The sequence below is a fragment of the Engystomops pustulosus genome, chromosome 8, assembly GCF_040894005.1.
Source record: "Engystomops pustulosus chromosome 8, aEngPut4.maternal, whole genome shotgun sequence".
NCBI classification, from domain to species: domain Eukaryota; kingdom Metazoa; phylum Chordata; class Amphibia; order Anura; family Leptodactylidae; genus Engystomops; species Engystomops pustulosus.
In genome coordinates, this window is record NC_092418.1 from 125,245,059 (window position 1) to 125,271,707 (window position 26,649).

At 45.2% G+C, this 26,649-nt stretch overlaps 1 protein-coding gene across 3 annotated transcripts in view; it reads right to left on the reverse strand.

Moving 5' to 3' along the window:
- GALNT13 (polypeptide N-acetylgalactosaminyltransferase 13) overlaps positions 1–26,649 on the reverse strand; it is a 322,291-nt gene that overhangs the window by 25,295 nt on the left and 270,347 nt on the right. For all 3 annotated transcript variants that reach the window (XM_072122492.1, XM_072122489.1, XM_072122491.1), the window contains exons 9-10: positions 22,168–22,266; positions 6,175–6,309 (exon numbers count right to left, since the gene is read on the reverse strand). In XM_072122492.1, the coding sequence (XP_071978593.1) occupies positions 6,175–6,309; positions 22,168–22,266 (234 nt within the window). The remainder of the gene's footprint in view (positions 1–6,174; positions 6,310–22,167; positions 22,267–26,649) is intronic.

A 26,649-nucleotide genomic window follows, 5' to 3' on the forward strand; every position in this document is an offset into this window, starting at 1 on the left:
ATAATACCGCCATACAATGCATAACTATGCAATGTATAAATAATACCGCCATACAATGCATAACTATACAATGTATAAATAATACCGCCATACACTGCATAACTATACAATGTATAAATAATACTGCCATACACTGCATAACTATACAATGTATAAATAATACCGCCATACACTGCATAACTATACAATGTATAAATAACACCGCCATACAATGCATAACTATACAATGTATAAATAATACCGCCATACACTGCATAACTATACAATGTATAAATAATACCGCCATACAATGCATAACTATACAATGTATAAATAATACCGCCATACAATGCATAACTATACAATGTATAAATAATACCGCCATACAATGCATAACTATACAATGTATAAATAATACCACCATACAATGCATAACTATACAATGTATAAATAATACCGCCATACACTACATAACTATACAATGTATAAATAATACCACCATACACTGCATAACTATACAATGTATAAATAATACCGCCATATACTGCATAACTATACAATGTATAAATAATACCGCCATACACTGCATAACTATACAATGTATAAATAATACCGCCATACACTACATAACTATACAATGTATAAATAATACCGCCATACACTACATAACTATACAATGTATAAATAATACCGCCATACACTAGATAACTATACAATGTATAAATAATACCGCCATACACTACATAACTATACAATGTATAAATAATACCACCATACACTGCATAACTATACAATGTATAAATAATACCGCCATACACTACATAACTATACAATGTATAAATAATACCGCCATACACTAGATAACTATACAATGTATAAATAATACCGCCATACAATGCATAACTATACAATGTATAAATAATACCGCCATACAATGCATAACTATACAATGTATAAATAATACCTCCATACACTACATAACTATACAATGTATAAATAATACCACCATACAATGCATAACTATACAATGTATAAATAATACCTCCATACACTACATAACTATACAATGTATAAATAATACCCCCATACACTACATAACTATACAATGTATAAATAATACCGCCATACAATGCATAACTATACAATGTATAAATAATACCGCCATACACTGCATAACTATACAATGTATAAATAATACCGCCATACACTGCATAACTATACAATGTATAAATAATACCGCCATACACTGCATAACTATACAATGTATAAATAATACCGCCATACACTACATAACTATACAATGTATAAATAATACCGCCATACACTGCATAACTATGCAATGTATAAATAATACCGCCATACACTGCATAACTATGCAATGTATAAATAATACCGCCATACAATGCATAACTATGCAATGTATAAATAATACCGCCATACAATGCATAACTATACAATGTATAAATAATACCGCCATACACTAGATAACTATACAATGTATAAATAATACCGCCATACACTACATAACTATACAATGTATAAATAATACCGCCATATACTGCATAACTATACAATGTATAAATAATACCGCCATACACTAGATAACTATACAATGTATAAATAATACCGCCATACACTACATAACTATACAATGTATAAATAATACCGCCATACACTGCATAACTATACAATGTATAAATAATACCGCCATACACTAGATAACTATACAATGTATAAATAATACCGCCATACACTAGATAACTATACAATGTATAAATAATACCGCCATACACTAGATAACTATACAATGTATAAATAATACCGCCATACACTAGATAACTATACAATGTATAAATAATACTGCCATACACTGCATAACTATACAATGTATAAATAATACCGCCATACACTAGATAACTATACAATGTATAAATAATACCGCCATACACTAGATAACTATACAATGTATAAATAATACCGCCATACACTAGATAACTATACAATGTATAAATAATACCGCCATACACTAGATAACTATACAATGTATAAATAATACCGCCATACACTAGATAACTATACAATGTATAAATAATACCGCCCTACATTCTCAGTCTCCTTTCATTATTGCTCACAAATGAGATCTAACAATATGAGACAAATTTGGCGCAAAATTAGATGCAAATGAATCGGACATGAGACAATTCCAAAACGCATTTACTAAGGCAGAACCAGATCCATCATAGATCAGGAGCCAAAAAAAGAACAAACCAGGCGCAAAAATAGGTGAACCTGAGGCCCCCCACTATGAGTAATGTCCCCCACGGGGCCCCGGATCTATGAGTAATGTCCCCACGGGGCCCCGGATCTATGAGTAATGTCCCCCACGGGGCCCCGGATCTATGATTATGTCCCCCATAGTTTGTATATTCTTGCACTGAGATGCCAATGTCTCCTGGATGATGTCACTACATTGTGCCTTTCTATGTCTGTAACACTGCGCATGATGAGTGCGGCCAGTTTCTGCTTTTTATTTATCTCTCTCTATTTTTCTTTCTTCCTTTCTGTCCATCTATATATTTCCGTTTTCCGAGTTTCAGCTCCAGATCTTTGCAGCCTGTAATGAGCTGGTGATGAGATCTTCTCCCACTAAATCTATATTGATGAAGCTACAAGGTAACGAGCTCGTTGCATCTTTATGTAACAATTGATTTGCTGTAATGAGCCCCCTGGGATGTGACTGTGCTGACGCTTCTCTCCGGACCCCCGACACTCCCCCCCCCCCTGCGCCCGGATTATTCTTATAATGTACAGAATTTATTTCTATCTGCAGAATCCGGACTCTGTGGGATTTATCCATTCATCAATTCTAGGGTCAAGTTATACATTTGGAGGTTTCATTGGAAAGTCCAGTCTGTTACATAGTGGTGGCCACCAGGTCCGTGGCACGAGGGAGTCTGGGCCTGGGCCCCCTAAGCATCTATAGGAGCCAAAATACAGGCGAATCAGATAGCGCCATGCCAGATAGCGCCATGTCAGGTAGCGCCATGTCAGGAAGCGCCATGCCAGATAGCGCCATGTCAGGTAGCGCCATGTCAGGTAGCGCCATGCCAGGTAGCGCCATGTCAGGTAGCGCCATGTCAGGAAGCGCCATGCCAGATAGCGCCATGTCAGGTAGCGCCATGTCAGGTAGCGCCATGCCAGGTAGCGCCATGCCAGATAGCGCCATGTCAGGTAGCGCCATGTCAGGTAGCGCCATGCCAGATAGCGCCATGCCAGATAGCGCCATGCCAGATAGCGCCATGCCAGATAGCGCCATGTCAGGTAGCGCCATGCCAGATAGCGCCATGTCAGGTAGCGCCATGCCAGATAGCGCCATGGTAGGCCCCCTCAGCTCTGCACAGCGCCCCCTGTATGGGGCAGTCATTGGGGCAGATTTATCAAGGTGTCTGAATGGCAGAATATTTCTAGTTGCCCATGGCAACCAATCACAGCTCAGCTTTCAATTTACCAGCGCTCATGAATACACGTATATATTACATTTGGGGGCTCTGCACTTTACCGTGTATTTTGTTTGGAGTTGAGCCGTCACCGAACTCCACTGACAAAAAAAATAAAAACTTACGATACATACCCCAATTTTTTTGGTATTTCTGTATTTTTTATGTTACTCAGGTAGAATAAAGGTAGAATGTTTTTTTTTAGAAAAAGCGATGTCAGAATTGCCCTTCTTATTAAATATGCGGCACGGAAAGGGTTAATAAACTGCCCCCTCGGTCTTGTGCTACTACAAAAAAGTTTTTTTTTCCAAGAAACCAAACATCTTCAGTTTCCGTGGATCTCGCGTGATGTCTTAGGTGGAACATTCCTTTAAATGTCATGAGAAATGAGACATTGGGGCAGATTTACTTACCCGGTTCATTCGCGATCCAGCGGCGCGTTCTCTGCGGTGGATTCGGGTCCGGCCGGGATTCACTAAGGCAGTTCCTCCGACGTCCACCAGGTGTCGCTGCTGCGCTGAAAAGCATCGGAATGCGCTGGAGTACACCGAGCCGGGCTGAGTGAAGGTAAGTGCAAGCTCCGCAACACATTTTTTTCTTTTAAATGCGCGGTTTTTCTGAATCCGTCGGGGTTTCGTTTGGCCACGCCCCCCGATTACCGTCACGTGCACACCAGCGCCGATGCGCCACAATCCGATCCCGGGGCAATTCAGGGGAAATCGGCGCAAATCGGAAATATTCGAGTAACACGTCGAGAAAACGCGAATCAGACCCTTAGTAAATGACCCCCATTATCTCTAAATATATTGGGGTGAGGGGTCACCCGGATTATTATGTTACTTAGTTGCACACACATTAAGCCCCTCCCCCTGATCAGATTATTATGTTACTTAGTTGCACACACATTAAGCCCCTCCCCCCGATCAGATTATTATGTTACTTAGTTGCACACACATTAAGCCCCTCCCCCCTGATCAGATTATTATGTTACTTAGTTGCACACGGATTCCATCCCCCTCCCCCTCCCCCGTATCGGTGCGTGTTGCCGGAGCTGAATATTATTATTATATTATATATTATTTTCAATCATAGGAACTCGGCCAGAGTGAGATGTGCTGCGGATTTCATGTCACCAAATCCACAGTTCAGTTTCCCTGGGACGTCTTTCCTCTTCTTAAATGTTACCTAAAATGCCATAAGGGGAGGGTGAGCGACACCAAGGTCATCGCTAATCTGTGAAACCAGGACAACAGAGAAAGGAAGAAATACATGAAGTTATAGCCGCGCTCTGGGGTCATAGAAAGGTGCGAGCAGAAATGTTACATCATCATTACCAAAACTTGTCACATCATTTATTCATTCTTTTATATCTGTAGGGTATTTTTTATTTAGATATCTTGTTATAGAGCAGGAGGAGCTGAGAAGATTGTACATAGTGTCCTATCTGCAGGCAGCATGTTATAGAGCAGGAGGAGCTGAGCAGATTGTACATAGTGTCCTATCTGCAGGTAGCATATTATAGAGCAGGAGGAGCTGAGAAGATTGTACATAGTGTCCTATCTGCAGGCAGCATGTTATAGAGCAGGAGGAGCTGAGCAGATTGTACACAGTGTTCTATCTGCAGGCAGCATGTTATAGAGCAGGAGGAGCTGAGCAGTGTGTACATAGTGTCCTATCTGCAGGCAGCATGTTATAGAGCAGGAGGAGATGAGCGGATTGTACATAGTGTCCTATCTGCAGGCAGCATGTTATAGAGCAGGAGGAGCTGAGCAGGTTATATATAGTGTCCTATCTGCAGGCAGCATGTTACAGAGCAGGAGGAGCTGAGCAGATTGTACATAGTGTCCTATCTGCAGGCAGCATGTTATAGAGCAGGAGGAGCTGAGCAGATTATATATAGTGTCCTATCTGCAGGCAGCATGTTACAGAGCAGGAGGAGCTGAGCAGATTGTACATAGTGTCCTATCTGCAGGCAGCATGTTATAGAGCAGGAGGAGCTGAGCAGATTGTACATAGTGTCCTATCTGCAGTCAGCATGTTATAGAGCAGGAGCTGAGCGGATTGTACATAGTGTCCTATCTGCAGGCAGCATGTTATAGAGCAGGAGGAGCTGAGCACATTGTATATAGTGTCCTATCTGCAGGCAGCATGTTATAGAGCAGGAGGAGCTGAGAAGATTGTACATAGTGTCCTATCTGCAGGCAGCATGTTATAGAGCAGGAGGAGCTGAGCAGATTGTACATAGTGTCCTATCTGCAGGCAGCATGTTATAGAGCAGGAGGAGCTGAGCACATTGTACATAGTGTCCTATCTGCAGGCAGCATTTTATAGAGCAGGAGGAGCTGAGCACATTGTACATAGTGTCCTATCTGCAGGCAGCATGTTGTAGAGCAGGAGTAGCTGAGCACATTGTACATAGTGTCCTATCTGCAGGCAGCATGTTATAGAGCAGGAGGAGCTGAGCACATTGTACATAGTGTCCTATCTGCAGGCAGCATGTTGTAGAGCAGGAGTAGCTGAGCACATTGTACATAGTGTCCTATCTGCAGGCAGCATGTTATAGAGCAGGAGGAGCAGTGAAGATGTAATGGTGAGAATAATATTTGAATGCAGAGATAGTTCTTCTCTGTTCTGGATGTAAACAGATCAGTAACCCATTGGATAAGTGTCACATACTGTCAATACATGAATGACCTACCTCAGCGTCATATTCCCAGAGCTGGTTCCCTCTCATGTGGTGACACTTCAGCATGATGACTGGGCCATTCAGTCGGGAGACGTCCAGGCATAAATCGTCCGTACGGATTTCTTTATCAGCCGTGTAAGAAAACACCTGAAAAAGGATGGAAATAGGAGACAATTATAAAAGCAGTAAAAATGCTCCAAATACGTAAAACATCGTAAAGCTACAAAATACACTTCAAGGGGTTTTCCCACAAAGCAGGTTAGGACCTATCCACAGGAAATGGGCCCAGCCTGCTGATATGTGGGGGTCCCAGTGCTGGCCCCAGGACCCTTCGTCTGCTCTATTAATCTTGAGGAGCCACAGGGGGTCCCAACTTGTTTTGTGGGAAACCCCTTTAAGTTTATATACGTGAGGCCTTTCTTCCAGAATAAGAAGCAACAAGAAGAGCGCAAATCCTCTCATCAAAAACCCAGATTTGTGGTTTTGATTAGGTAATTACTACTTAGAGGCGCTCGAGGAGTCCTGCTATGGGACTGTCGGAGATGGCGCAGTTCTTGGCTTCTTCTGAATAGACCATGAGTAGAGCCGCAGGACGCATGCTGCTGGTTTATAGGTCAAATCGGCCGGCGACCTTGTCATTCTGCCTGTCCCCCTACCCCTAAACTGTGCAGGTCAGTACCTATGATACTCACCTTCCCATGCCCCCCGAACCAGTAGCAGTCATCTTCTCCTCTGTGGCTGTGGTGCACAGGCTCGGAGCTGGTAGGTGCAATGATGTCATCACATTACATCTGCCAGCTCCAGAGCCACGTACAACCACCAAACAGAGGAGAAGAGAAGAGGACGCTGCAGCTCCAGAGCCACGTACAACCACCAAACAGAGAAGAAGAGGAGAGGACGCTGCAGCTTCAGAGCCACGTGCAACCAACAAACAGAGGAGAAGAGAAGAGGACGCTGCAGCTTCAGAGCCACGTACAACCACCAAACAGAGGAGAAGAGAAGAGGACGCTGCAGCTCCAGAGCCACGTACAACCACCAAACAGAGAAGAAGAGGAGAGGACGCTGCAGCTTCAGAGCCACGTGCAACCACCAAACAGAGAAGAGGAGAGTATGCTGCAGCTTCAGAGCCACGTGCAAACACCAAACAGAGAAGAAGAGAAGAGGACGCTGCAGCTTCAGAGCCACGTGCAACCACCAAACTGAGGAGAAGAGGAGAGGATGCTGCAGCTTCAGAGCCACGTGCAACCACCAAACAGAGAAGAAGAGAAGAGGACGCTGCAGCTTCAGAGCCACGTGCAACCACCAAACAGAGGAGAAGAGGAGAGGATGCTGCAGCTTCAGAGCCACGTGCAACCACCAAACAGAGGAGAAGAGAAGAGGATGCTGCAGCTTCAGAGCCACGTGCAACCACCAGAGGAGAAGAGGACACTGCAGCTTCAGAGCCACGTGCAACCACCAAACAGAGGAGAAGTGGAGAGGATGCTGCAGCTATAGAGCCACCTACAACCACCAAACAGAGGAGAAGAGAAAAGGACGCTGCAGCTCCAGAGCCACCTACAACCACAAAACAGAGGAGAAGAGAAGAGGAAGCTGCAGCTTCAGAGCCACGTACAACCACAAAACAGAGGAGAAGAGAAGAGGAAGCTGCAGCTACAGAGCCACGTACAACCACCAAACAGAGGAGAAGAGGAGAGGACGCTGCAGCTTCAGAGCCACCTACAACCACCAAACACAGGAGAAGAGAAGAGGACGCTGCAGCTTCAGAGCCACGTACAACCACCAAACACAGGAGAAGAGGACGCTGCAGCTTCAGAGCCACCTACAACCACCAGAGGAGAAGAGAAGAGGACGCTGCAGCTTCAGAGCCACTTACAACCACCAAACAGAGGAGAAGAGAAGAGGACGCTGCAGCTACAGAGCCACGTACAACCACCAAACAGAGGAGAAGAGGATGATGCAGCTTCAGAGCCACGTACAACCACCAAACAGAGGAGAAGAGGAGAGGATGCTGCAGCTTCAGAGCCACGTGCAACCACCAAACAGAGGAGAAGAGAAGAGGACGCTGCAGCTTCAGAGCCACGTACAACCACCAAACAGAGGAGAAGAGAAGAGGACGCTGCAGCTTCAGAGCCACCTACAACCACCAAACAGAGGAGAAGAGAAGAGGATGCTGCAGCTTCAGAGCCACCTACAACCACCAAACACAGGAGAAGAGGAGAGGATGCTGCAGCTTCAGAGCCACGTGCAACCACCAAACAGAGGAGAAGAGAAGAGGACGCTGCAGCTTCAGAGCCACGTACAACCACCAAACAGAGGAGAAGAGAAGAGGACGCTGCAGCTTCAGAGCCACCTACAACCACCAAACACAGGAGAAGAGGACGCTGCAGCTTCAGAGCCACCTACAACCACCAGAGGAGAAGAGATGAGGACGCTGCAGCTTCAGAGCCACGTACAACCACCAAACAGAGGAGAAGAGGAGAGGATGCTGCAGCTTCAGAGCCACGTACAACCACCAAACAGAGGAGAAGAGAAGAGGACGCTGCAGCTTCAGAGCCAAGTACAACCACCAAACAGAGGAGAAGAGGAGAGGACGCTGCAGCTTCAGAGCCACCTACAACCACCAAACACAGGAGAAGAGGAGAGGACACTGCAGCTTCAGAGCCACCTACAACCACCAGAGGAGAAGAGAAGAGGACGCTGCAGCTTCAGAGCCACGTACAACCACCAAACAGAGGAGAAGAGGAGAGGACGCTGCAGCTTCAGAGCCACCTACAACCACCAGAGGAGAAGAGAAGAGGACGCTGCAGCTTCAGAGCCACCTACAACCACCAAACAGAGGAGAAGAGGACGCTGCAGCTTCAGAGCCATGTACAACCACCAAACAGAAGAGAAGAGAAGAGGACGCTGCAGCTTCAGAGCCACGTGCAACCACCAAACTGAGGAGAAGAGGAGAGGACGCTGCAGCTTCAGAGCCACGTGCAACCACCAAACAGAGGAGAAGAGAAGAGGACACTGCAGCTTCAGAGCCACGTGCAACCACCAAACACAGGAGAAGAGAAGAGGACGCTGCAGCTTCAGAGCCACGTGCAACCACCAGAGGAGAAGAGAAGAGGACGCTGCAGCTTCAGAGCCACGTACAACCACCAAACAGAGGAGAAGAGGAGAGGACGCTGCAGCTTCAGAGCCACGTACAACCACCAAACAGAAGAGAAGAGGACGCTGCAGCTTCAGAGCCACGTGCAACCACCAAACTGAGGAGAAGAGGAGAGGACGCTGCAGCTTCAGAGCCACGTACAACCACCAAACAGAGGAGAAGAGGAGAGGACGCTGCAGCTACAGAGCCATGTACAACCACCAAACAGAAGAGAAGAGAAGAGGACGCTGCAGCTTCAGAGCCACGTGCAACCACCAAACAGAGGAGAAGAGAAGAGGACACTGCAGCTTCAGAGCCACGTGCAACCACCAAACAGAGGAGAAGAGAAGAGGACACTGCAGCTTCAGAGCCACGTACAACCACCAAACAGAAGAGAAGAGAAGAGGACGCTGCAGCTTCAGAGCCACGTGCAACCACCAAACAGAGGAGAAGAGAAGAGGACACTGCAGCTTCAGAGCCACGTGCAACCACCAAACAGAAGAGAAGAGAAGAGGACGCTGCAGCTTCAGAGCCACGTACAACCACCAAACAGAAGAGAAGAGAAGAGGACGCTGCAGCTTCTGGGCAGAGGGTAAAGGTGAACATATGTTTTGTTTTTCCACTATGGAAAGAAAGAAGGTAGGTAGCTGGTGATTCATACATCAGAGGCTTAAGACAGGGGTCACTGTAAGTCAGTGGGCTATAGAAAAGGGGCTACTATAATAAGGGGCCCCTTTTTCTGTGGCCTATGAGGAGGGAGTTACAGAAAGACAGTGATCGTTGGCTACTGTGAGGCAGGCACTGTGTCTATCCATTGCCATGGGGCCAGCTACAGTAGGACATTTTCACTTTTGGCTAAAAGGGGGCACTGTGACTATTGGCTATAGTGTGGGGGCACTGTGACTATTGGCTACAGTGTGGGGGCACTGTGACTATTGGCTACAGCGTGGGGGCACTGTGACTATTGGCTACAGCGTGGGGGCACTGTGACTATTGGCTACAGTGTGGGGGCACTGTGACTATTGGCTACAGTGTGGGGGCACTGTGACTATTGGCTACTGAGAGGGGACATATTGGCCATGTCTCAGGTTATTAACAATATGTTCAGCTTTGTGGTTACCCTCAAATGACTGATTGTAATAATAATAATGTATATAGTAAAAACTATATTCACTTAACTGTAAGGAGTAGATGCATTCATACAGTAATACAATTACATTTAGCCCTTATAAGGCACCCACAAGACCCCTAACGAAAATGAGTAGACAGTCCTATGGTAATCCATGGGGGTCCCACTAATGAAAACCCTACCGATCAGCAACTTGTAACTAGACAATCCCTTTAATGGGGTTTTACCACTAAAGAGACCTACCTCCTATTCCATGGATCTGACAAAAGCGACCCCCAGAAATCATGTGAGCAGGACTTACAAGTCCCTGGGTTCCCCCATATATAATGCAGCATTGGAGAGGGTAAGATCTCTTCTTCTTCTTCTGTTATTATAAACACAGGTAGGGGCCAGGACAATCATCACCCCAACGGTTCTCACCCAGACCCCCTCATAGAATTAATGGAGGGGGAAGAAGAGCTCTTCTACATCCTCTCACCAGCTCAACCATAGGTTATGGCTACTCACTAAATGTCACAGGTACAAGTCCCCATCTGGATTTATACATCAAGGAAAATGTGGCATAATCCATATTTCAGCTTCACCAATGTTCCCATATAAGTACAGGGAGACTTCTACAGTAACTATGTCACCGGCGAAGAGGTGGCTTCACTACAACAGGGAGCAATAACATAACCGCTAAACTCATCATGTATAGCAGGTATGTGTGCGGCATCATGAGGTGAAAGTGTATATGATGCCCACAGGGCAAGGTCTCAGCCAGGAAAGATTCTGAGACAAGGTTGGTTTACACCTCCTAGTAGTACTAGGCCTCCTGGTGTCAGCACAAGCAGAGGAGCAGTCAGGGAATCTAAGAAACTATTTAGATAAAATGTAAAGTATAAAGTTCTGTTTTCTTTATCCCTTTTTATTTTACCAAACTGTTATTTTTTGCCTTGTATGTTTATGTCTCTGTAAATGTTCACAATTTTTGTATAATAACCCTTTATACTTGTAAGCGCTGTCCTTTTTTATATTAAATTTCCATTTAATAAGAGATTCTTGTGTTATGTTCATTGATTGCTTCATTTGTGACTGTAATATAATATTGGTGTATAATAGGTGTCTCGTCAGTCTTTATATGATGAGTGGTGGCAGCTATATGACATGGGGGACGGAGAGCTGTCAGAGCCAGGTCCAGTGAGACCCGGAAGGCTCCTTCCTGAACCTAAGTCAGATCCAGTCAGCGAGGTTCCTGGCAGTAACTCTACAATCTTGGGACAGCTATGTCCTACAGCATAGAAGTGATTGGTGAGGGGGCCGAGCAGGGGGTCCAGGACTCCATTTCAGGGGACTCACAATCAAATCGGGAGTAAATTTCTGATTACTCCATGTAAATGAGATTTATTACACGATATTCAGAAGCGGATGGGGAAGTTACTGTTGGAATTTTCTTCTCTATGTTCTATGTTTGCGCGTCGGTTTGTTGACATCAGATATTTTGTGATTCTCTGTTTTTGAGCAGTTAATTTCAATAAAGTTTGATGGAACATAAATATTTATGTACCGCCCACGAGGAACAAACAGTTCACATTCCATGTACAGCTCAATGTTTTTACTCTTCCCAAAATAATTGGGTCTCCCAGGGTTACTAATTCCAGAGGCATCTATATGAGGGGTAGAGTGGATGTACCTGCGGGGGTCTTATCGGTGCCAGACCAAATTGTTTACTGTGTGGCTGCGAAAGTGAAAACAATCAATGGAATTTGTGGTTTCCATGGAAACACCGTAGATTCCAATAAAGATGTATTTCCAGAAATGTGATAAAAATAACTGCCCGCTGCTCCGTGCTCATTTATGTGATTTCTATCTTTCCGAGATAAAAACGGAAGAGCCGTAGATTATAAATATCCTCGTTGTTATTATTACTCGTTGGTGTAGAGGTTGTTAAAGGGCTGATCGGCTTCTATCTGACAGTAACAGTGTCTGAACCTTTCCGCACGTTGTGCTTGATCCTATTTACTTATGTAAGTGGAGCTGAGTGTCACTACCACATGCCGCCTGTAGTCAGAGGTGGCGCTATTTCTGGACTGTTACACTATGAAGCCTTCCCATCGCGGCTCGATCCCCTCCTGCACCAGAAGCCGTAACATATCTTCCCATCTGATTTCTCTGAACAATTTAGACTTCCTAGTAACGCTACTTACTATCCCGCGCCATGTACTAGGAAGCTGGAAAACATGTCCATATGTGTGCAGTAACACATTTGCCTCTTTTTCTCTAGGGCTCTGTTTAAAAAGCTTTCCAAATTCCACCATCTTTGGGTTGGTGCGTGATAATGAAAACTACAATCAATATCCATCCTGATAAACCCGGGACACTACCCATAGATCCAGGCACCGGGACTATGGGATCTTCTTATATGTGTTATCCATGGCCTCCTGCCTTCTAACATCAACTTTTACAATTATGCTAATGAGCCAAAAGGGGTGGTTTCCATAACATCTCCATGCTGTAGCTTCACAGGCTGTTACACTGTGCAGGAGCACTTTTCCCTACCACTGTGTGCTGAAACTTCCTGTCTTGCATTGAGATTACATCAGGCAGAGGGAGGGTGAGTGCTGAGCAAGAGAAAGTGTAACGACCTGTGAAGCTGCAACAGGGAAGGACTTTAGGAAAAACCCCAGTAGCCTTTCAGGCTCATTTACATAACTTTAAAAGTTGATGTTAGAAGGGATGAGGCCATGGAAAACACATATAATAAGATCCCACAGTCCCGGAGCCTGGATCCAGGAGTAATGTCCCGGGTTTATCAGGATGGATTCTGATGGGAGATTTCCTTTAAGGGCTGGGGGGGGGGGGGGCGTGAGTCTGAACACAGAACCTGAACTTCTGTCTAAAGTCCTGATGCAGGGACCCGAAACTGCTACGTTCAGCACAGACCTGGACAATGCAGGTTCAGGTTCACTGAGAAGATGATGATGCAAAGACAAGTGAATTTTTTTTTTGTTCAGTTTTGTATTTATAAATTATTTAGAATAATCGCTGAACTCGACAGGAAGTTTTTCATTCGTCTTTCCTAAAAATTCTGTATTTATTTTACCACCGGTGAAGGTCCTGTCAGTAGATGGGTCGTTGTTCTTTCTGCTATTCTTATCTCTTCCAGTAATATAATGAAGTGGAGCCGCTCAGTGAGCACCCAGCCCCGGACAGGGGGAGATTCATGGAGTCTATTACAGTCCATTGTATATTAGATCATCTGCTTATCACAAATGACTAAGAATCGATATACAAATCACCCGGGGTCAGGGGGCAGATAACCAGAGGCTTATTATCCCTCCATGTGCCAGAGGAGCCGGCACTGACTCATCCAGAAGTTACAGGAACTAGATCACAGACCATCATCACACACCAGGAAAACTCACTGTATACTCAGGCAAATAAGTGCAACATTACCTCGGGAAACTCGCTTTCCATACAATGACAGGATTATAAATAAACAAAAATCAAACATTTTAGTATCACCTCATCCTGTAAAAGGATATTCCAACATGTTATCTATGGAAACTATAGATGGTCACACAAAAATGACACCTTATACAGCTCCATACACTGAAGCATAAAACGATACATGTGTCAGAATTTGGCAATTTCTTTTTTTTTTTTTAAAGATTACAAAAAAGTAACAAACTATACGATGATCCATAATAAATGTAATGCGTCCCATTAAAAGACCTAAAAACCAAGCCTATAAAAATTGGGGCAACTCCGTCTTATTGTCAATCCCCCCAGTTGAATATTTCTCCAGTTTCCTTATTATATTACACAGAATATTCCAGTAAATTATGTCTGGGGAAAAAACAAGCCCTCGGAAAATAAATAAAGTCATGGCTTTTGTAAGGTGAAGTGAAAGAATGAAACACAAAAGCAGAATAAGGGCTGGGGGATATAAGGGGTTAATGGGCTTCACTAAAAACGGTTCACATGAGAGGAGTCGCGTGTAGCCTCTGCTGAGGTCTAGCGGCAGCCGCTCCTGCTTCATCCACACGTTCCCTTTGTTCTTGACAAGACTGAACAATCATTTGTTTTAATCCTTGTCGATTCCTTCGCCAGAGACAAACTTGGGAGAGTTTGATCTTTGAGGAAGAATAAAGGACACGAGTGGAGACGCCGCCGTCTTCGCTGAGCTCATGAGATTAAACGACCTTCCTTGTTCTGCTGAGCTTTATGTTGTCAGGAGCGTCTGCAGGAAATGTGACAGATCTTCCCTGGGATTAGCCGTCACCCGAGTCCTGCTCCTCTTACACTCATTTTGAATATGTAAATGTTTTCTGCAGCTCCACCAAAAGCTGCTATCGAGCTTTGTCACACTGTCTGCTGTGAGATGCCTTGACTGAGGGAGGGATTCAGCTGCATCATACTGAGCCGTGTGCTGTGAGATAGAACAGGGCAGAACTAATGGAGAGAGTAGCCACATAACACTGAGCTGTGTGATAGAACGGGGCAGAACTAATGGAGGGAGTGAGCTATATAACACTGAGCTGTGTGCTGTGAGATGGGTGGGAGCAGAACTAATGGAGGGAGTGAGCTATATAACACTGAGCTCTGTGCTGTGAGATAGAAGGGAGCATAACTAATGGAGGGAGTAGCTATATAACACTGAGCTGTGTGCTGTGAGATAGAAGGGAGCATAACTAATGGGGGGAGTGAGCTATATAACACTGAGCTGTGTGCTGTGAGATGGGTGGGAGCAGAACTAATGGAGAGAGAAGCCACATAACACTGAGCTGTGTGCTGTGAGATAGAACAGGGCAGAACTAATGGAGAGAGTAGCTATATAACACTGAGCTGTGTGCTGTGAGATAGAACGGGGCAGAACTAATGGAGAGAGTAGCTATATAACACTGAGCTGTGTGCTGTGAGATAGAACAGGGCAGAACTAATGGAGAGAGTAGCCACATAACACTGAGCTGTGTGCTGTGAGATAGAACGGGGCAGAATTAATGGAGGGAGTAGCTATATAACACTGAGCTGTGTGCTGTGAGATGGGTGGGAGCAGAACTAATGGAGGGAGTGAGCTATATAACACTGAGCTGTGTGCTGTGAGATGGTGGGAGCAGAACTAATGGAAGGAGGGAGCTATATAACACTGAGCAGCGTGCTGTGAGATGGGTGGGAGCAGAACTAATGGAGGGAGTAGCTATATAACACTGAGCTGTGTGCTGTGAGATAGAAGGGAGCAGAACTAATGGAGAGAGAAGCTACATAACACTTAGCTGTGTGCCGTGAGATAGAACGGGGCAGAACTAATGGAGGGAGTAGCTATATAACATTGAGCTATGTGCTGTGAGATAGAAGGGAGCATAACTAATGGAGGGAGTGAGCTATATAACACTGAGCTGTGTGCTGTGAGATGGTGGGAGCAGAACTAATGGAAGGAGGGAGCTATATAACACTGAGCTGTGTGCTGTGAGATGGTGGGAGCAGAACTAATGGAAGGAGGGAGCTATATAACACTGAGCAGCGTGCTGTGAGATGGGTGGGAGCAGAACTAATGGAGGGAGTAGCTACATAACACTGAGCTGTGTGCCGTGAGATAGAACGGGGCAGAACTAATGGAGGGAAAAGCTATATAACTTTGAGCTATGTGCTGTGAGATAGAACGGGGCAGAAGAACTAATGGAGGGAGTGAGCTATATAACACTGAGCTGTGTGCTGTGAGATAGAACGGGGCAGAACTAATGGAGGGAGTAGCTATATAACACTGAGCTGTGTGCTGTGAGATAGAACAGGGCAGAACTAATGGAGGGAGTGAGCTATATAACACTGAGCTGTGTGCTGTGAGATAGAACGGGGCAGAACTAATGGAGGGAGTAGCTATATAACACTGAGCTGTGTGCTGTGAGATAGAATGGGGCAGAACTAATGGAGGGAGTAGCTATATAACATTGAGCTGTGTGCTGTGAGATAGAAGGGAGCATAACTAATGGAGGGAGTGAGCTATATAACACTGAGCTGTGTGCTGTGAGATAGAACGGGGCAGAACTAATGGAGAGAGAAGCTACATAACACTGAGCTGTGTGCTGTGAGATAGAAGGGAGCATAACTAATGGAGGGAGTGAGCTATAAAACACTGAGCTGTGTGCTGTGAGATAGAAGGGAGCATAACTAATGGAGGGAGTAGCTATATAACACTGAGGTGTGTGCTGTGAGATAGAACGGGGCAGAACTAATGGAGGGAGTAGCTATATAACATTGAGCTGTGTACTGTGAGATGGGTGGGAGCAGAACTAATGGAGGGAGTGAGCTATATAACACTGAGCTGTGTGCTGTGAGATAGAACGGGGCAGAACTAATGGAGGGAGTAGCTATATAACACTGAGCTGTGTGCTGTGAGATGGGTGGGAGCAGAACTAATGGAGGGAGTGAGCTATATAACACTGAGCTGTGTGCTGTGAGATGGGTGGGAGCATAACTAATGGAGGGAGTGAGCTATATAACACTGAGCTGTGTGCTGTGAGATAGAACGGGGCAGAACTAATGGAGGGAGTAGCTATATAACATTGAGCTGTGTACTGTGAGATGGGTGGGAGCAGAACTAATGGAGGGAGTGAGCTATATAACACTGAGCTGTGTGCTGTGAGATAGAACGGGGCAGAACTAATGGAGGGAGTAGCTATATAACACTGAGCTGTGTGCTGTGAGATGGGTGGGAGCAGAACCAATGGAGGGAGTGAGCTATATAACATTGAGCTGTGTGCTGTGAGATGGGTGGGAGCATAACTAATGGAGGGAGTGAGCTATATAACACTGAGCTGTGTGCTGTGAGATAGAACGGGGCAGAACTAATGGAGGGAGTAGCTATATAACACTGAGCTGTGTGCTGTGAGATGGGTGGGAGCAGAACTAATGGAGGGAGTGAGCTATATAACACTGAGCTGTGTGCTGTGAGATGGGTGGGAGCATAACTAATGGAGGGAGTGAGCTATATAACACTGAGCTGTGTGCTGTGAGATAGAAGGGAGCATAACTAATGGAGGGAGTGAGCTATAAAACACTGAGCTGTGTGCTGTGAGATAGAAGGGAGCATAACTAATGGAGGGAGTAGCTATATAACACTGAGCTGTGTGCTGTGAGATAGAAGGGAGCATAACTAATGGAGAGAGTAGCTATATAACACTGAGCTGTGTGCTGTGAGATAGAATGGGGCAGAACTAATGGAGGGAGTAGCTATATAACACTGAGCTGTGTGCTGTGAGATAGAAGGGAGCATAACTAATGGAGGGAGTGAGCTATATAACACTGAGCTGTGTGCTGTGAGATAGAAGGGAGCATAACTAATGGGGGGAGTGAGCTATATAACACTGAGCTGTGTGCTGTGAGATAGAAGGGAGCATAACTAATGGAGGGAGTAGCTATATAACACTGAGCTGTGTGCTGTGAGATAGAAGGGAGCATAACTAATGGGGGGAGTGAGCTATATAACACTGAGCTGTGTGCTGTGAGATAGAATGGGGCAGAACTAATGGAGGGAGTAGCTATATAACACTGAGCTGTGTGCTGTGAGATAGAACGGGGCAGAACTAATGGAGGGAGTAGCTATATAACACTGAGCTGTGTGCTGTGAGATAGAACGGGGCAGAACTAATGAAGGGAGTAGCTATATAACACTGAGCTGTGTGCTGTGAGATAGAACGGGGCAGAACTAATGGGGGGAGTGAGCTATAAAACACTGAGCTGTGTGCTGTGAGATGGGTGGGAGCAGAACTAATGGAGGGAGTGAGCTATATAACACTGAGCTGTGTGCTGTGAGATGGGTGGGAACAGGACTAGGTGAGAGTAGCTATATAACACTGATCTGTGTGCTGTGAGATAGAACGGGGCAGAACTAATGGAGGGAGTAGCTATATAACATTGAGCTTTGTGCTGTGAGATAGAAGGGAGCATAACTAATGGAGGGAGTAGCTATATAACACTGAGCTGTGTGCTGTGAGATAGAAGGGAGCATAACTAATGGAGAGAGTAGCTATATAACACTGAGCTGTGTGCTGTGAGATAGAATGGGGCAGAACTAATGGAGGGAGTAGCTATATAACACTGAGCTGTGTGCTGTGAGATAGAAGGGAGCATAACTAATGGAGGGAGTGAGCTATAAAACACTGAGCTGTGTGCTGTGAGATAAAAGGGAGCATAACTAATGGAGGGAGTAGCTATATAACACTGAGCTGTGTGCTGTGAGATAGAACGGGGCAGAACTAATGGAGGGAGTAGCTATATAACATTGAGCTGTGTACTGTGAGATGGGTGGGAGCAGAACTAATGGAGGGAGTGAGCTATATAACACTGAGCTGTGTGCTGTGAGATAGAACGGGGCAGAACTAATGGATGGAGTAGCTATATAACACTGAGCTGTGTGCTGTGAGATAGAAGGGAGCATACTAATGGAGGGAGTAGCTATATAACATTGAGCTGTGTGCTGTGAGATAGAAGGGAACATAACTAATGGAGGGAGTAAGCTATATAACACTGAGCTGTGAGCTGTGAGATAGAAGGGAGCATAACTAATGGAGAGAGTAGCTATATAACTCTGAGCTGTGTGCTGTGAGATAGAATGGGGCAGAACTAATGGAGGGAGTAGCTATATAACACTGAGCTGTGTGCTGTGAGATAGAAGGGAGCATAACTAATGGAGGGAGTGAGCTATATAACACTGAGCTGTGTGCTGTGAGATAGAAGGCAGCATAACTAATGGGGGGAGTGAGCTATATAACACTGAGCTGTGTGCTGTGAGATAGAAGGGAGCATAACTAATGGAGGGAGTAGCTATATAACACTGAGCTGTGTGCTGTGAGATAGAAGGGAGCATAACTAATGGGGGGAGTGAGCTATATAACACTGAGCTGTGTGCTGTGAGATAGAATGGGGCAGAACTAATGGAGGGAGTAGCTATATAACACTGAGCTGTGTGCTGTGAGATAGAACGGGGCAGAACTAATGGAGGGAGTAGCTATATAACACTGAGCTGTGTGCTGTGAGATAGAAGGGAGCATAACTAATGGGGGGAGTGAGCTATAAAACACTGAGCTGTGTGCTGTGAGATGGGTAGGAGCAGAACTAATGGAGGGAGTGAGCTATATAACACTGAGCTGTGTGCTGTGAGATGGGTGGGAACAGGACTAGGTAAGAAAGTAGCTATATAACACTGAGCTGTGTGGTAAGATGCTGTAGGGCAAGGCTCTGTGATTTAGAATATACCTTTATTATTTCTATCCATTATGTAGTTTCCAATATATTCCCAGTACTAATCTGTATGCTGAGGCAGTTGGTGCAGTGGTCCATAGAGAGATAGCAGTGCTACGGATGGTGAGGACACGTTCTGGGTGCACCAACGGCCTCATTAGCATACAGACTAAAATGGGAACTTCTCAGAAATGGAATAATGGTCCGGAATATTAAAGGTATTTTTGAAATCCCAATGCATTTCCCTACATTATGCTGCCAGCAGATTTACATTCTTGGGGGAGTTGGCAAATTTTTCTTTATAAAAACTTTTGCAAAAAAAGTTGTAGCTTCCACTTCTAACAAAAGTGAAATATACTGAGTGCGTCTGTAGTGTAGATGTAAGGAAGGGGCAAAATCTCATCATATCGGCACCTCCTGGAAAAGCAAACTCCCTACGTGATGAGCCTGGAAGAAGAATGACAGCAATAGAAGCCATGGCTGCCAAAGGAAGATGGAGCCGCCGATCCCCGGGGACGGACTGCGAGGGATAAATCAGGGACGGATATGTCTCAGGAATTGTGCAGAATAATTAAAAAGAAGATACATTTTGAATATTGGCAGAGGTGCAGCCCCAGACCCATTATCCTAAATCAGCTCCATTCATCAAATGGCATAAAATATTCAGGATAATAATATTACTGGTGCTGGGCTCATCATTTACTATCTGGTGCCCGCAATGGATTTTATGGTGAAATATTATTGTTAATTAATATTAATATTTTTATTTAAGGAAAATGTGATGTAATTACCCGGCTCTGAAAATCTTTACAATAATTATCATTAAAAAGAACAAAAAACTGAAACATCCCTCACTATTAACAGAGAGAATTATAAAACATTTGGAACGCATAGTAATCAGGACTCTCACTGTCAATCACTGTGTGTGGGCGGAGTAATCAGGACTCTCACTGTCAATCACTGTGTGTGGGCGGAGTAATCAGGACTCTCACTGTCAATCACTGTGTGTGGGCGGAGTAATCAGGACTCTCCCTGCCAATCACTGGGTGTGGGCGGAGTAATCAGGACTCTCCCTGTCAATCACTGGGTGTGGGCGGAGTAATCAGGACTCTCACTGTCAATCACTGTGTGTGGGCGGAGTAATCAGGACTCTCACTGTCAATCACTGTGTGTGGGCGGAGTAATCAGGACTCTCACTGTCAATCACTGTGTGTGGGCAGAGTAATCAGGACTCTCACTGTCAATCACTGTGTGTGGGCAGAGTAATCAGGACTCTCACTGTCAATCACTGTGTGTGGGCGGAGTAATCAGGACTCTCACTGTCAATCACTGTGTGTGGGTGGGGTAATCAGGACTCTCACTGTCAATCACTGTGTGTGGGCAGAGTAATCAGGACTCTCACTGTCAATCACTGTGTGTGGGCGGAGTAATCAGGACTCTCACTGTCAATCACTGTGTGTGGGCGGAGTAATCAGGACTCTCACTGTCAATCACTGTGTGTGGGCGGAGTAATCAGGACTCTCACTGTCAATCACTGTGTGTGGGCGGGGTAATCAGGACTCTCACTATCAATCACTGTGTGTGGGCAGAGTAATCAGGACTCTCACTGTCAATCGCTGTGTGTGGGCGGAGTAATCAGGACTCTTACTGTCAATCACTGTGTGTGGGCGGAGTAATCAGGACTCTCACTGTCAGTCACTGTGTGTGGGCGGAGTAATCAGGACTCTCCCTGTCAATCACTGTGTGTGGGTGGGTAATCAGAACTCTCCCCGTCAATCACTGTGTGTGGGCAGGGTAATCAGGACTCTCACTGTCAATCACTGGGTGTGGGCGGGGTAATCAGGACTCTCACTGTCAATCACTGGGTGTGGGCGGGGTAATCAGGACTCTCACTGTCAATCACTGTGTGTGGGCGGAGTAATCAGGACTCTCACTGTCAATCACTGTGTGTGGGTGGGGTAATCAGGACTCTCACTGTCAATCACTGTGTGTGGGCGGAGTAATCAGGACTCTCCCTGTCAATCACTGTGTGTGGGCAGAGTAATCAGGACTCTCCCTGTCAGTCACTGTGTGTGGGCGGGGTAATCAGGACTCTCCCTGTCAGTCACTGTGTGTGGGCGGGGTAATCAGGACTCTCCCTGTCAGTCACTGTGTGTGGGCGGAGTAATCAGGACTCTCACTGTCAATCACTGTGTGTGGGTGGAGTAATCAGGACTTTTGCTTTCTTGTCAGATGTACTTCACTTTTTACACAGAATTGCACATAAACCTTTATGTCATGGATCTCTGCTCTGCCTTTCTCTTATATAATAGGGTAGTAGAAATAACTTTTTGGATTTGGTTGAAACCAAATGCCTTGTTCTTTTCTTAATCATCATCCCTATCAGCCGGTAGATTCTGCGCAGTCCCAGTATTCGGACACCAATGATCTGATAAGAAATTCCTGTCCTATAGATAAGTCATCAATAGAAATAAACGGGACAATATTTCCCGGGTTCCTCTTGTTGTTACTTCCTGTAACTGACCTGATTTCCTCCCATCCCGTGACAGTTGAAGATCCCGACTTTTTCATTCTCCTTCCGACCCATATTATCCAGACATTGGTTGGTTTCCACATTTCTGATCTGTGAAATAAAGGAGAATGAAGTCAAGTAAAAGATCTGATTGTATGTAACATTGTAACCATATTAGTGCGGAAGAGAGAAGAACCACCGGGAGGAAGAAGAAGAAGAACATCTCATGATAGAAGGAAAAATCACCAAACATTACAGATCTTATACAATGAAAACTGATACCAGTACATGTTACATGTAGGAAGTAGGAAGTAGATATGCAGGAAGGAAGTAGGAAGTAGTTATGCAGGAAGGAAGTAGGAAGTAGATATGCAGGAAGGAAGTAGGAAGTAGATATGCAGGAAGGAAGTAGGAAGTAGATATGCAGGAAGGAAGTAGGAAGTAGTTATGCAGGAAGGAAGTAGGAAGTAGTTATGCAGGAAGGAAGTAGGAAGTAGATATGCAGGAAGGAAGTAGGAAGTAGATATGCAGGAAGGAAGTAGGAAGTAGATATGCAGGAAGGAAGTAGATATGCAGGAAGGAAGTAGGAAGTAGTTATGCAGGAAGGAAGTAGGAAGTAGATATGCAGGAAGGAAGTAGGATGGGATAAGGAATTCAATGCCTCATTACCTTGTAGGTCAACCCCCAATATATCAAGAATGACTTTCAGGAAACCTAATGACATGGTGGAGGATAAAAGCCAAACCAATAAATCTATTCCAGGAGGAACAGACTCCCGGCTGTAGACATTGCTGTTCCGAAGTCTTTGCATCTCCTCAACACAGTGCAGGGAACTGGTTTGGCCGGATAAGAGGCCAAGATTCGATGGAAAACTCAATAAAATAGAGAGGAGAATCATTGATTTTCTTACACCATTTATCTATCTATCTCCTATTTATCCATCCATCCATCATGTATCATCTGTCTCTCTATCTACCGAAGAAAGAATGTCCAAGCAGAACAAAAAATAGAGAATAGTGGGTCAGGTCCTCCAACAACTTTGTCTAATGTGCTAAATTTTTTATATTTTTACAATTTTTTGTAAAAAGTCTCAATGAGAAAAAAATCTATAAATCATCTTCAGCCGACAACATCCAAACATTTACCATTTAGGAACATTCTTCAGACTAACAGTTCGTTTTTGGGGGGGATTTAATGTAAAAATTAAAATTAAAATAAATTAATTTTATGTTTTAATTGTTCTAATATTGTTTCAGCTTCCACCCAAACCACCTGTATTATCTTTCTATCTATCATCTATCTATCTGCAACATCCCCCACCGGGGCCTTTTCTTGGGGCCTGGGGGCAGCCGGAGTGGCTGGTGGTTGCGGCCCAGGGCACGCTAGTGTCACGGTGCTTGGTATGGGGACCGGAGGGAGGTCCTACAGCCTGGCAGATCTCCAGCAGGTGGTGTGTGCAAGAAATATGGAGGGAGAGGCTGATGTACTGGTTCTCCCCGGGGCAACCCCTGATTGTCTGTAAGATGAGTCCCTGGGTAATGGATGGGGAGCCCGTAGTGGTAACAGCTGTATCCAGGGATCAGACGGAGGCAACGTTGTGCAAATCAACTCACGGTTCGTTATTGAACAACAGGTAGCAGGCAATGGGCCAGAACAGTCACACAGCAGATTCGGATTACTGGAGTGGTCATGGAGAGGGTCCTCAGGAGAGGTGCACCAGCCTGGTAGTAGATGCTGGGATGGAGCTGTGTCCAAACTGTGGAACCTTCAGCTCTGGATTAGAGTCTCCTCACTCAGTTCCGGGGATTGGGTTCTGTGTCAGCACTGATGGTGTACTACACACTGTCTCTCTGTTCACTCTGTCCCACATAATTGGATAAATACACCCATTTAACTATTGCCTTTCCAGGCAGAGGCTGCAGCTGCAATTACAGAATGTCCAGGCTCTAGAAACTTAGAGGGTTCATGACTCCCTCCGACAGCCGCTAACCCGGAGAGGGCGCTATTCGCCTCTATCAGCCTGCCCATGCATTGTCAGGGGTGTTGCACATCTATCTATAAATGTCTCTCTTTTCTATCTATTTGTATCTTATCTATCAGCTGAGAATGTATCAGGTTATTCTGTAGATACTTTCCGTCTACAGGAGTAAACACATTACATTTCAGTCGCTGCTCAAGCAAACAGATTGTGATGTTCCGGTTCCTTTCGGGCGTCTTTCTTTCTGCTCTTTTGATGCCGTTGAGTCTTGTTTTCCTTCTGTGAATATTTTTTTATGTAATTTTCCGAGTTCTGTCAATCTCATGTATAAAATACACACGGCGAATTCAGGGGAAAAGCTAAATCTCATCCTCTAACGCGCAGTCACTGTGCGAAATTAGGAACAAAACACAAGATAATTAAGCACCGGGGGCCGTGCTTGTGGGAGACGCCGAGATGTTTGAGCGGCACAAATGAGTTTGCAGGATCCATTCATTATGTGCAATTCTGAGAGCCGCAAATAGTCTGGCGGAGAGCGAACGCGCCGCGGCTACGGGGAAAATCACGGATTCACATTTATTCTAAAACATTGACTTAACGTAACCAACTAAAAACAAGCAGCGTCCTGTGGTGTCTCATCAAGGTGTAGACCCAACGTACTCGATATAAGTGGGGGATAGGTGACCATTTAAAGGGGGTCATTCACTACCTTCACCAACACCAACTCTTCCTACACTTCCGCAGATGTCCCTCCACTGATTCTGACATAGTTGTATTTTTCTCTGTAGTCCCTTTGGCTCATGTTCATCATTTTTGGATCTCTACTGTCAGATGGGCGGAGACAGGCTGGCTGTCCCTACTCAGCTCCACCCATCTGACAGTAGAAAGTCTATCTGGTTCAATACCAATAATTCCTAATTAAAGTCTCTACTGTCATATGGGTGGAGCAGCAGACAGGCCCCGCCCTTCTGACAAAAAATAATAAGTGATTACTCAGGAACAGTGGAGGCCACAGAGGAAATTCCATCTACACCAGAAACATGCAAAGAGTAAGAGTTGATGGTGGTGAAGGGTCTTCTTTACAAACCCAAATACATTTCTAATGATAAATATTAGTCTCCGGTCTTTCACATTTTCTGATATAGTTTTATTACTTTAAGTCTCACTCAGATTTCGCATTATTTGTACAGTTTTGTAGCTATGAATGTTAATGTATTACTATATAGTAAAGGTTTGTGCTACAGGTTATGGGTTTATAGTGTACTCCTGTATATCAGATAGTAAGTCAGCTCAGATGTGTAGTCTGGACCTGCCCCTATAACAGCCATGCACCTGTGTAGTCTGGACCTCCCCCTATAACAGCCATGCACCTGTGTAGTCTCCACCTGCCGCTATAACAGCAGTGCACCTGTGTATTCCGGACCCCTCTCTATAACACTAGTGCACCTGTGTATTCCGGACCCCTCTCTATAACACTAGTGCACCTGTGTATTCTGGACCCCTCTCTATAACAGCAGTGCACCTGTGTATTCTGGACCTCTCTCTATAACAGCAGTGCACCTGTGTATTCCGGACCCCTCTCTATAACAGCAGTGCACCTGTGTATTCCGGACCCCTCTCTATAACAGCAGTGCACCTGTGTATTCCGGACCCCTCTCTATAACAGCAGTGCACCTGTGTATTCCGGACCCCTCTCTATAACAGCAGTGCACCTGTGTATTCCGGACCCCTCTCTATAACAGCAGTGCACCTGTGTATTCCGGACCCCTCTCTATAACAGCAGTGCACCTGTGTATTCCGGACCCCTCTCTATAACAGCAGTGCACCTGTGTATTCCGGACCCCTCTCTATAACAACAGTGCACCTGTGTATTCCGGACCCCTCTCTATAACAGCAGTGCACCTGTGTATTCCGGACCCCTCTCTATAACAGCAGTGCACCTGTGTATTCCGGACCCCTCTCTATAACAGCAGTGCACCTGTGTATTCTGGACCCCTCTCTATAACAGCAGTGCACCTGTGTATTCTGGGCCGCCCCTCTATAACAGCAGTGCACCTGTGTATTCTGGGCCGCCCCTCTATAACAGCAGTGCACCTGTGTATTCTGGACCCCTCTCTATAACAGCAGTGCATCTGTGTATTCTGGACCCCTCTCTATAACAGCAGTGCACCTGTGTATTCCGGACCTCTCTCTATAACAGCAGTGCACCTGTGTATTCTGGACCCCTCTCTATAACAGCAGTGCACCTGTGTATTCTGGACCCCTCTCTATAACAGCAGTGCACCTGTGTATTCTGGACCCCTCTCTATAACAGCAGTGCATCTGTGTATTCTGGACCCCTCTCTATAACAGCAGTGCACCTGTGTATTCTGGACCCCTCTCTATAACAGCAGTGCACCTGTGTATTCTGGACCTCTCTCTATAACAGCAGTGCACCTGTGTATTCCGGACCCCTCTCTATAACAGCAGTGCACCTGTGTATTCCGGACCCCTCTCTATAACAGCAGTGCACCTGT